At 43.8% G+C, this 11,978-nt stretch overlaps 5 protein-coding genes across 5 annotated transcripts; 3 read left to right on the top strand and 2 right to left on the bottom strand.

Annotated features, from left to right (window-relative positions):
* Position 1: 1 nt before the first annotated feature.
* Positions 2–1,397, bottom strand: K450DRAFT_242178 (uncharacterized protein). The gene is made up of 2 exons (XM_051589209.1): positions 864–1,397; positions 2–798 (listed from the first exon to the last, which is right to left on the bottom strand). Exons 1-2 carry the CDS (start codon positions 1,148–1,150, stop codon positions 9–11), a joined length of 1,077 nt encoding a protein of 358 aa, XP_051444444.1. The 5' UTR covers positions 1,151–1,397; the 3' UTR covers positions 2–8.
* A 1,037-nt stretch (positions 1,398–2,434) lies between these two features.
* Positions 2,435–5,686, top strand: K450DRAFT_288121 (uncharacterized protein; the record flags this gene model as incomplete). The annotated part of the gene is given in 11 exon segments (XM_051593537.1): positions 2,435–2,867; positions 2,945–3,261; positions 3,338–3,435; positions 3,505–3,610; positions 3,697–4,072; positions 4,147–4,431; positions 4,512–4,700; positions 4,770–4,952; positions 4,967–5,029; positions 5,099–5,202; positions 5,273–5,686. 11 exon segments carry the CDS (start codon positions 2,435–2,437, stop codon positions 5,516–5,518), a joined length of 2,400 nt encoding a protein of 799 aa, XP_051444443.1. The 3' UTR covers positions 5,519–5,686.
* Positions 5,603–6,807, bottom strand: K450DRAFT_242169 (uncharacterized protein). Its single transcript, XM_051589208.1, has 7 exons — positions 6,713–6,807; positions 6,536–6,640; positions 6,425–6,471; positions 6,189–6,354; positions 6,004–6,115; positions 5,830–5,936; positions 5,603–5,750 (listed from the first exon to the last, which is right to left on the bottom strand). Exons 1-7 carry the CDS (start codon positions 6,776–6,778, stop codon positions 5,688–5,690), a joined length of 666 nt encoding a protein of 221 aa, XP_051444442.1. The 5' UTR covers positions 6,779–6,807; the 3' UTR covers positions 5,603–5,687.
* A 456-nt stretch (positions 6,808–7,263) lies between these two features.
* K450DRAFT_242164 (uncharacterized protein) lies at positions 7,264–10,229 on the top strand. The gene is made up of 7 exons (XM_051589207.1): positions 7,264–7,503; positions 7,577–7,710; positions 7,785–7,884; positions 7,947–8,062; positions 8,125–8,454; positions 8,519–9,197; positions 9,262–10,229. The coding sequence occupies exons 1-7, from the start codon at positions 7,319–7,321 to the stop codon at positions 10,109–10,111; spliced, it is 2,394 nt and encodes a 797-aa protein (XP_051444441.1). The 5' UTR covers positions 7,264–7,318; the 3' UTR covers positions 10,112–10,229.
* Positions 10,230–10,296: 67 nt separating this feature from the next.
* Positions 10,297–10,785, top strand: K450DRAFT_242162 (uncharacterized protein). The gene is made up of 3 exons (XM_051589206.1): positions 10,297–10,360; positions 10,425–10,489; positions 10,622–10,785. The coding sequence occupies exons 1-3, from the start codon at positions 10,329–10,331 to the stop codon at positions 10,681–10,683; spliced, it is 159 nt and encodes a 52-aa protein (XP_051444440.1). The 5' UTR covers positions 10,297–10,328; the 3' UTR covers positions 10,684–10,785.
* Positions 10,786–11,978: the final 1,193 nt, after the last annotated feature.

The following is an 11,978-nucleotide window of genomic DNA, read 5'->3' as shown; positions in this document are numbered from 1 at the left end:
CGGAGATCCTAGAAATGGATGGAGTTAAGGATAACTAGAGGGGGACAAAGGGAACGCCTATACGCAATCGATAACCTACCGTAATCGAATATATCGCTGACCGTCAACGATACAGTGCTAATATCTCTTTCCAAGTCCGGTTCTGCTGTGCGGATCCTTTTCAAAGCACGAGTTTCTGGAAGACCGCTAACATCAGCTTGTGGACGTTTCCTTGAAAGGACAAAAGGAATGTGTTCCAACGAACGAGTAAATCGCTCATAGTCGCGTTGAATATTAACCTCCATAGGCTGTGAGTTGACATCCAGTGATATCACATAAAACCATTCAATACCAAGGGCATTCCTTGAAGACACCACGGACTTTGAAAACGTCTCCCGCTGAAAGGATGCTTCTCTTCTAAGTAGAGGTCGAGAAGGTGGATCTTGACTATCCAGGAAATCTACAGGATCTCGATCACTGACAATTGTCCATACCGCATCGGGGCTGGTGCTGTCAAAGCAACCCGATGCGAGTTGGAACTGGCTGTTGCTTAAGAGAATTTTGGTCACCTTTTCCAAGGTGATGGGAGACCGCAATTCGGCTTTGTGCTGATTCTTGACATAGAACATGATGTCGTTGACAGTAACATCCGAGGTCGTTGATTCAATTGCGTCTACTATCAGCGATTCGATTGTTTCTTCCGCTTGAAGTATTCGGCTCGGTGTGTGATCCACTTGATGATGGGTCGATCCATTGATTCCAGAGCTGGTGACTGGTAAAACGAATACAAACTGATTTCCATCAATGTCGAGTAACGCTCTGAAGAAAAACGTATCAGCGCCAACCAAAGGCGCTCAATCCCAGTACATAAAAACGTAACTAACCCTGTATCCAACGAAACGGGTTTGCAAGGGGGTTTCTTATATAAACCATTTAGTTTTACGCCATTTCTTCCATATACAAGCAGTTCCCATCGATTGCTGTGTGGATTATGCTTGATCTCTGCGTGTTTGCGCGATATAGCTTTTGACGTTCCAAAGCTGATGTGGCGAGCATCTTTTGGCTTATTGTCACTGTCCGTTGGTGATCGGCCAAGTATGACGTTGTCTTCTGTTATGTAATGCGTCCAACTAAACCCTGCTAGCTTTGGGCGTGGTGGAGTTGGTGCCATGATTGTGATTCTGACAGGCTTTGTTCCTGCAAACCGGTGGACTGATGAACCAGCGTTTGAAACTCCGCTCCATGCGGTGAGACAAGCTGAAAGTGGAAGTGAAGGGAACAGATGGAAGGACTTCGCTGGTGAACAACGAAGAGGTAGATAACATGATGCTTATAACGTAAGAACTCATCAATTGTAAAGAAATCATGGAGGTTCGTCGATACATAAAGTACATGGGTGATAATGTAAGTTCAATCTACTGTATGAGAAAAATGAGCTTATAGCATAAATATGAGCCAATGGTTAAAAACTTACAATGAACAATGGAATAAAGCAGCGTTGCTTCAAGAAGTGAAAGCAGAGCTGGCAGAGCTGCTTGATGGGAGATGCTCAAAAAGGTGCGGTTGCTGTACAATGTGTCGCTCACGTGACAAGACTGGCTTTACCAACCATGGGCTGACAAGTCATTCAATGGAGTGCCATACGCGACAAAGACCTTTCATTGCGCTGTCGTCTGGTTTTTGGTATTACACCTCAACGTTATGAACGCAGGATATACCCAGCCTCCTAGCAACGTGAGCCAAAACAGGCCTGCTCCTCGGCCTGGCAATATACCTTTGTCTTCTCCTCCAAACGGTAGTCCTGCTGCTCACCAGCGCCCACCATTCCCAGGTACATTGCTGGGCCAAAATCAAGTACCACTTCTAACATTTGTAAATTCTAACAGCTGTTACTGTTAATAGGTAGAGGAGCCCCTATTCGCCCTGTTGCCAATTTTTCTGGTGTTCAAAGGCCAAGGCCAGTAAACGCTGTTCCACAACAACAACCTGGCTCCTTTAGACCACAGGGTCAAGCACCTATTGCGCAACAACAGCAATACCAACAGCCGCATCAGCAACATCAGCAGCCGCATCAGCAACCAGCACCAGTGACAAATCAAATGCAGAATCCAGCAACAATTACAGCAGGAATGCAAAATATGAACTTACAGTCGAATCCAGGACCTGTTCAAGTAAGTTAGAATCCTTTTGATATAATACATCATATGGATGATCTAACCTTCCAAACTTAACTTTGCAGATGCAGCCTTCGCAAGCACAATCAGCTCATCATCATCGTGGAAAGAGGGCTTATGCTGCAGCACCTGAAGTGACTTCTGTGTCCCAGAAAAGTCCATTGTCTCCGCCGCAAGCACAACCAGCCCCTTGGCCGCATGGTTTACCACAGCAACCGCAACAATCACCTATTCGCCCAATGCCGCAGACTGCACCACAGCAACAGCAAATAAACCCCAACATGGTTCCCCCGCAGCAACCGAGACCTAGGGTCGATCCAGATCAAATGCCTGCACCAGTCCAAGTACGAGAATATGATCAAAAACTGCACGGAGGAAAGTTCATTGGCACCTGTGATCGAGAACACATCCCATTGTCCACCACCGACTTTCTCGCTATGGATCAAGGAAACTGCAATCCTCGTTTTATGCGATCTATCACGAATAGCATGCCTCGGAATAAGGAGCTAGCCGATGTGTCAGCCGTGCCAGTCGGACTTGTTGTTCAGCCACTTGCAGCTCTCGCTCGTGAGGAAGAGCCAATTCAAATAGTGGATCATGGACCGGAAGGCCCTGTCCGATGCACAAGATGTAAAGCCTATATCAACCCGTGGTGTAGCTTCACCCAAGGTGGTAACCGATTTGTTTGCAACATTTGTGGTCATAGTAGCGAAGGTAAGGATCGACTGAATAGTCCCTTTTCATTAATTGAAACCGTATTGATGATGGGTTTGTTATATTGCTGAACACAGTGCCTGCATCGTATTTTTCAAATCTGGATGTGTCTGGCCGACGCATGGATTTCGATCAGCGACCAGAATTACGATTTGGTTCTGTGGATTTCGAAGTGCCTGACCTATATTACTCGGCAAGAACACCAGCTTCCATCAGCCATTTATTCGCTATCGACGTATCAGCCAATGCAATTCGAAGCGGTATGACGGCAACAGTTTGTGAAATTTTACGAAAGTCATTGTTCGATCTTGATCCAAGTTCCTCGTTGCTTCCAAAGAATGCTCGAGTCGGTATCATGACTTATGACTACGGCGTTCATTTCTATAATCTTCATGTAAGTAACCATGTTCATGACTTTACATCTTATGTTAGTGCCTACTTGGTTTATTTATCTTTGTTACTGCTTATAGCCTGATTGCGAGCAAGCCAAGATGCTTGTTGTAGGAGACCTCACAGACATGTTTGTGCCTATGCAAGACGGCATGCTTGTGAATCCTTGGGACTCAAAGTAATATCCAGACTTGATCTCTTTGTTTGCTATTATGTTCATGTAGTAATAATTCATCTGTCGCTTTAGGGACATCATTTCTGAGCTTCTCCAGAGCATACCGTCTATGTTTGCTCAAAATCAGCGTGGTGATTCCATGTACTCGTCGGCTGTTCAAGGTGGCATGGAAGCTTTGGTAAGTGGGCATTTCAGATACTGAATGACAAGTTGACACCTACATGGAATATTAACATAGGGGTTTCCCTTTCTTTTTGATCGTAGTCTGTGTCTGGTGGTTACTTGCATTTATTCCAATCAACCTTGCCAACCAGTGGGCCAGGTGCCTTGAAGTCTCGCGATGACGCTGCGCTGCGTAATACAGATAAAGAAAAGCAGCTGTATGTACCCCAAGGCGAAGTTTACAACAACCTAGCTAAAGACTGTGTCAAAAACGCAGTTTGCGTCAACAATTACTTGTTCCCATCATCGTACATGGATGTCGCCACGTTAGGTGCGTTATCGTCGACCACGGGTGGTGAAACATTCTACTACCAGAACTTTGGCCCAGGCGACTTTGACAGAATACTTTACGATATCTCCCATGTTCTCAACCGACAATGTGGATTTGACGCTGTTATGCGTATTCGATGTACTAATGGTAAGTACACAATTTTTATATCATTTATAAACTCTTACAACGTAGTTATCATCATCTAATACTATGGTGTGTAGGTCTTCAAGTCCTTGAACATTATGGTAGTTTCTATATGTCCAATTACACGGATGTTGAGTTGGCTGGTATCGATGAAGATAAGGCGATTGCAATTTCTATGAAGCACGATGGCAAACTTGAGGATGATAGAGGAGTTTCATTCCAAGCAGCCCTGCTGTATACTACGAAGGATGGACATAGGCGGGTACGCGTACACAATCTCAACATTCCGGTTACGGAGCATATTGCGGATGTCTTCAGGCAAGGTGACCATGAGGCTACAGTCTCTTTCTTGGCCAAAAAAGGTATGTTTTCATTACGATTATATCGCCTTGCGTAAGCTAGTATTCTCTAATGCCATTCTGTGCGTGACCCTCGTTTATAGCTATGTATGACGCACTCCATATCCAAAGAAAAGAGATTAGAGAGAAGCTGTCTGAATTGTGCGTCAAGATTTTGTCTGCCTATCGCGCAAACTGCGCTTCATCCACCTCTCCTGGCCAACTCATTCTCCCAGAAGCGTACAAACTACTTCCTGTGTATGTGGCGGCCTTATTGAGATCTAAAGCTCTCCGTGGAGGTACGTACTTAGAAAGTTATTTCTACCATATTGTACAAATACTGATCAATTTTGGGGAACTAGTGGGTAACGACATTACTGCGGATACTAGAGTGGTTGACATGAAACTCATCAGCGGTATGAGCCCCCGATCGCTGAGCATACATTTATATCCGCGACTGTTTTCCATTCATGATGCCGCAGAAGACGTAAGCACTTTTTTAAGAAAGCATAGTCTGTTACTCGATGCACTAACCAATGTCTTTAGTTTTTGAATGGAGCAAATCCAAAAACCGTTAGGGATTCATACGAAAGATTAGATAGTAAAGGAGCATATCTATTGGGTAAGTTGCTGTTTCGATCATAATACCCTTCCATCACGAAGAAAATCTCACTAGTAATCCTATCTGCAGATAACGGATGCGAGCTATACTTCTGGCTTGGAAGCAGGATTGATTCCTCGTTTTTGCAGCAAATATTCGGTGTTGCAGACAAGAATGCAATTGACATAAATATGGTAAGTACATTGAACAAGAGTGACTTCAGATTCAACCTTCCGTTCGTTAACGCTTTCCTTCCGTGTACAGACAAATATACCGTCCTTGGATAACCCGCTCTCAAAACGCTTACAAATTTTCATCACGGAAATCAGGGCATCTCATCCTAGATACCTCCGCCTTCGAATTGTAAGGCAAGAAATCGATCGAACAGAATTCGAGTTTGCCACCAACATGGCAGAAGATCGAAACGCCGAAGTGCAGACATATGTCGACTACATGTGCGTCATCCACAGGCAAATCCAAGAAGAAGTGAAGAAAAACAGCTATTACTAGCAGGCATATCGGTTTTACGTACATCATTAAGCGCTTAATACTACCGGAGAGTAGCATTGGATATTATTTGGTACGAAACGAAGAGAGAAAATAATAAGGAAAAAAAACCATCCATATCAACCTCCACTGGTTTCTGATTTTTAAGAAAAAAAACAAAAAGCTATGTACATCATGCTTTCATGGGCGCTTCCGCCGCTATTGGAAGCCCAAATTCATCTACTTGTACATTTCCCTGTGACAAGTGGAACAGATTAATAAAGTGCCACAGTAGAGTGTATCTAATTGCTATCATGCATAATTTGATTTCTTACATCTGCGTTCTCTGAGTTCAATCCAGTGGGTACTTCGACATTATCTTGTAAGTAGGATGGGACGTCCTCTTCCTCAAAATTGAGGTCATCACCCAGAGCATCCAGTTCTGAAGCAATAGTCATGTAAGTTTGGTGAACTACATGGCCAACACTATTCGCCATTATGCTACATACCTGCTTCTAGGTCAGCCTCATCCACATCATCTGGGAGATTATATGATCGTCCAAGGGATTCCTGTACTTCATTAGCTTGTTCCATCAAGTCTTCCATCTCATCTTGCAGACGCTGTGTAAAGACGCATTGTTAATAGGGGCGCTGAGAGTCATCACTTTAGGGCAGCATGAAAGTAGCAACGTACGTCTAGTTTGTCCAGATTGACATTCTTATACTGTTTCTTCATTTCCTTGTTGGCTGACTGCATGGCATCGACAGTCGTCATAACATTTCGCAAGTTATCATTCGTCATTTGCGCTTGTTCCATATTAAACGACTGCTGTTGAAGGTTGTCCCTTTGACTCTCATATCTATCAACGTATATAAAAAAAGATCAGCATGACTTGGATGTGCACAAGGATATGTAAAGATCATACATACAGTTTTCGTTGTTTGAGAACTCGCAGCGCTTTTTGTTGAACAGATTTCTGTGTATCATATACTGGGTTATTCACGACGTGCTTTTCAAAGAAGATGGAAAAAAGCACATACCTTTGCCGGACCCTCCCTCATTTTTTTCATTTGGTCGCGATATCTCGTAAGTTCAGCATCAAGCTTTCGGATCTTGACTTCAATGGCATCCGATCGCACGTCGGTCTATCAAAGCGTGCGATGAAAAATCAGTAAGGTCGATAATCCTACACGTTGCTCTCGTTGCATTCAACTTACCGATGCTATTGCGTCTGTAAGCGTTGCTTTTGGAACCTTTTTTGATGTACCAAAGATTCTGTTCATGGAGCCAAGAGAATAGTACTGAACCCGTGGACCTCCAAAGAATCGAGGAATAGGCACCCAAGCGACTTGGCGGTCACGTGGAGCAATGTGATGATGTGATGGCTATTCAAGCCATTGCTAGCTATGTATGTTAATTATCATCATGGATAAAAGTATGATATACAATGCGTGTTGTCTGCAATCAATGCTGTCGTTGACGTAGACTGCTACTGGGTGGAAGAACAGCTTTACTGCAATTTTTGAGCATTCCTTCTTTTTGCTACAACGCTATTGCATTGTTTTTATAACTTCCATAGACATCTTACTTGCTTTTAGAGTCAACCGTTTTAAATTGTAATATTTACGCTTCTCTATATTGGTTCTAAGTTTTGTAAGTACAATAGCTTGCAGCTATCCGATGTCCACCCATTTAAATCACGTGCACGCCGTAATGCAGTTCGTACATTTCCCTGTCTGGTCTCAAATTATAAAGTCGAGATCTCTTTTTGACTTTTTGGTCAACCCCATTTGCAAACGCTTTTTTGCTTCATCAGCTATTTCATGCATTCTGACTCTGACGATACATACAACCAACAACAATTCATTGACATCAGAAAACAAAAGAAGCAACAAAAGTACGCAAAATCCAAAAAGTTTCAGAATGGCATCGATAAATATGAACCGCAGCACAATGAGCCTGCTATTGCACAAGCGGGCTCTAGCAGCAACACTTTGGAAAATGAAAGGTATGTAATTTAATATTGGAGAGATATCATAATCAAATCATTGCCTTTGCTCACCATAATCCCTACGCCTTAGACCCAAGTGCATGATTAATAATGTGCCGATGGAGGTCCTCATCCATATCTTTGCTCGACTAGACCCTAGTTCTCTTATATTTGCGGCCCAAGTCTGTAAATTTTGGAGACATATCGTCAAGGACGATACATGCTGTAGGTTTTTGCTCAGCTGTTGACATGAAAGGCGGATGTATACTCATTCCAAATGTATATTAAAAATTGCACAGGGCGTCAAGGGTTTATAGCTTATTTCGGAGCTCCTCCCTTCAAAAGACTAGCATCTGATTCATGGAAGTCAGAATATGTCTTGAGAACTCATTTACACAGGTAATTATTATCTTCGGCGTCTGTCATTGTTCAAAGAACGGATCATTGATGTCTTGGCGTAGGAAATGGGAGAAGGGCAGAGGCACTGTGTTGGTTTTCGACCCGAAGATTGGCCCATTGGACAATATCTTTGTCAATTTTCAGAATTCTTGGATGCTTTCGGGAACTTTGGGCAGAGGTATGCACAGGCGATCTCTGCATTGTCAAAGTTTGTATATTCATATCTACCTAAATTACTAGCTATGGCGACCAAATCCGACCCATCCACCGGAAAGACAGATCGAATTGCCATCTTCGGTCATGAAGATGCCGAACCATCTCCTGTATCGTCCATGAAGATGGATGGCCATCAGATCATATGGGGCCATTTCGATGGATACCTCACCATTACAACCAGAACTATATCAACAAGCGGCCGACAGTTGAAAAGGTTTACCGATTTTCACGAGGGCCCAGTGACGGCAGTTACTACATCATCTACGCTACACAATGTTGTGTTAAGTGGTGGTCAAGATGGAATTGTCAAGATTTGGGATATTGCATCGGGACGCTGTGTCGGCAATTTACTGGGTAAGTTCGACGATACTCACACGTTAATAAAAGATGGCATACTGACGAAATATTTGTGCAACAGGAGCCAGGTCTGCTGTTACCAAAATATGTGTGGATTCCCGTAAAAGAATCATTGCAGGCTGTACCGATGGTAGCACGCTCGTGTGGAATGTTGATGTGGTTGCTGTACTGACGGCTGCAAGAAATGCCAATGGTCACAGGCACGTGTACGAAGGTGGTCAAGATGCCGCACCGGTGTATTCTCAACTTCCAGATTTTGGAGTAACCCCGCCAGGCGAGGATATGCCCATCATGGAAATTCTTTATGATGATGAGCATGAGTTTCTCATTGTTCAGTATTCCAACTGTTCACGAATCTACAAATACAGCGCTTCCGATGGTCAACGTCAAGCTGTGTTCGAGAATCCTAATAGTACCGCCAAAATTACGTGCATACAATGGGATAAAGAGGCGACATCCGCTAATGAAGAGGAACCCACGCCTCCTAAAGCAAATGTCAGGCAATCTAGACATCAACAAGACATCATAGCTGCATCCAATTTCCCAGTCGTTACCAGCAATGAATTGTTCCCCAGCGTAACAATCAGAATCCTTGCCAGTGGCGATGAAAATGGAAATGTATGCTTGTTCGACATGGATTCGGTGTCTACCAAAGCTACTATGCCTCTTACCACCATTCATGGCCATCATACTGCCATTAGTGCTATCTACCTTGATGCTTGCAAAGTGGTTACTGGAAGGTAAGTTCATGCGGGTGTCAGTCTTATGACAAGTACTTTTGCTTACTGCTTTTCTGTTTTGTAGTACTGACGGCTGGATTAAGATTTGGGATCCAATAAGCGGTGTCAATATCAAGATTTTACATAACAAAATACCGCGTAATGCCCCGGTAGATCGTACGGACATGGATTTGTTTTCCGTCAGGAAGATTATCTGTACGGATTATGTTGGTGTCGCCATCATTGGCAACCAAATTAAATCTTGGGACTTTTCACCTGACAAGCAGCTACTGAGCAGACGGAAGCTTCGACCCAAAAAGTCCAATAACGCCGGCAACTTGTATTCTTCCAGAGGACAGCTGCAAGCCGAAATTCATGAAGCGATGAATGAATCCAAGTCGAGAATAGCCGATGAACGAAAAGCCATGGAAGAAGAAACTCGTACCATTCAGAAACTGACACTTGGTCTTTCCGATACAGAAGCACTGGAGTACGCCATCATGCTCTCCGAGGAAGCCAGCGTGCAGGCTACACCTGTTGTTCAGATCAAGGATGACCACGACAAAGGCACTGAAGAAGATGAGGAGCTCATGCAGGCAGTGATTGCAAGCTTAGAATCTGCCAAGCATGAGCAAAGTAGTGACCGGGTTTCAAACGATGAAGGTGACGCTACACCTTCCAACGACTCTCTGTCGTTGTTTTCAGAATCAACCAGCGTCACGGATGATAGAGAGCTTTATCAGGCCTTGGATGACCCCACTGAGTGGCCATCTATTGGAAGCGCAAAGAATAGTATACCCAGCAGTTGGAGTGATTCTAACCCAGGCCGCATCCTAGAGCAGGCTCCGTCCCGTCCTGCTGCCAGTAGATACGTCGAGGATGAAGATGACGAAGAGCTGCAATATGTCCTGAAGCTCAGTATGGGTGAAGTTTAGCACCCGATAGATAGAGTTGATACAAGTTTTTTTGAGTTTATTTGCTTTCCACCGATTGTTCCTTGGGAACAGTCTTGTTTAATAAAACCCATTGTGGTCTTTGTTTGAAAGAAAGAAATGCATTCAATTTTCCAATGCTGTGCCTGAAAGACAAGTCACAGCTGTTGTTAGCTGTGCAATTGCTTGTTTTAATTTTTCTCTTGAACATACCACTAATATGGCACAAAAGCTGTCACCTGGAGCCAAGAGGTACTTGACTAGCATTACTGCAGCCATGTACTGAAGTCGAGATAGCTGATGCCACGTTTTACAGATTGCGAACTATAATTGTCACTGTGCCCTTCATTGTCACGACTAGCTACATTCTTTATAAGCGACGTAAGAATCTACCTATACATGGTTAATAACACAGTTGCGGGATGAAATATCCGAGGCTTGGATGACCCGTCGACCTGTGAAGCAAACGGGGAATGCAATATGATAATTAACCCTTGTCTTTTTCTTACGCAGTTGTCCTCGGAGAGCAACCTCGCGTGAACGATGGCAAGCCCGTGCGACCAAAGGGCGTTTGAATATCTATTTCACACTACATTGTAAATTGTATTTTTGGTTGCTTAATACTCGATTTTTTATAAAAAATGATGCTGGTCGGATCGAAGCGTAGATGCATGGCATGTTTGGAATAGGCGTTGTACGAATGTAGTATATTTGCTACTTCAGGTATCGGATTTTCCAGATCAACACTCGTTAAAGTTATGGACGGGTTGTTCGGAACAGACCAAACTTTGATGCACCTTGAGTTTAGCAGTTCTAGAGCACACTATAGTTTAGAGGGCGCAGATGACACATCTTTGTGTCGGATACACATAGGTAAAGTGAAGGGTGAGGAATATTGTAATAAGCCAAACGTCAATGTCTTTGAGGATATGAACAGCTACACCAACCTGCGGAGGGATGCAATACCGACTTTAGCTTTCCGGTCCCTTTTAGACTAACAAAAGAAGCAATACGAAACGACAGCTCACGTTACCGTGAGACTGTCGCGCATATAAATAGGGCAGGGCTGCACTCGCTGTTGGCTATTTGCCTCTCAACTCTTGATACATCCATCATGAGAATTGTCAACAATCTGTCAGAAGCGGCGAAAGTCAGCGAAGCATGGGAAGAGTTCCTAAAGACAAAATACGGCGCAAACAAGTCTTCAAAGCAGACCACGGCTTTCCGAGACTATGAAGTCGCCATGGAACAGCAGCCGACTGTAGCCAAATTCTACAAGGAGAATCATGAGTACGTGTCTTGAGGACGCCATACGACTGACCAAGCTCACCCTATATTGATGCATCCTCTTCTAGAAAGCAAACTTTGCAACATGTACTTGAGAAGAAAGCAGACTACACAAAGCTTGACAAGACTCGCATGGGTATATGGGAAGCGATGGAGAAGCTTAATGAACTAGTCGATGAGTCTGATCCAGATACTTCTCTAAGTCAAATTGCCCATTTGCTGCAGTCAGCAGAAGCTGCAAGAAGAGATGGACAGCCTCGATGGATGGTTCTTACTTGTCTCATCCACGATCTTGGCAAATATTTATTCTTCCTTGGAGAGCCACAATGGACGGTAAGTCGAATGAAATTCAATGTGCTCCAGCGTAAGGTCCTCCCAACTCAACACACTTTTAGGTCGTGGGTGATACGTTCCCTGTCGGATGCCAATATTCGGACGAGATTGTATATCCGAACTACTTTGCCGGCAATCCTGACATTCATAATTCCAAGTTGACAACCAAGTATGGCATCTATTCACCTAACTGTGGACTGGATAATGTCCATATGAGCTTCGGTCACGACGAATATTTATATCATGTGTG

The sequence above is a fragment of the Umbelopsis ramanniana genome (assembly GCF_025399195.1).
Source record: "Umbelopsis ramanniana AG unplaced genomic scaffold K450scaffold_29, whole genome shotgun sequence".
In the NCBI taxonomy this organism is placed as follows: Eukaryota; Fungi; Mucoromycota; class Umbelopsidomycetes; order Umbelopsidales; family Umbelopsidaceae; genus Umbelopsis; species Umbelopsis ramanniana.
This window is presented reverse-complemented; position numbering and strand designations above follow the sequence as displayed.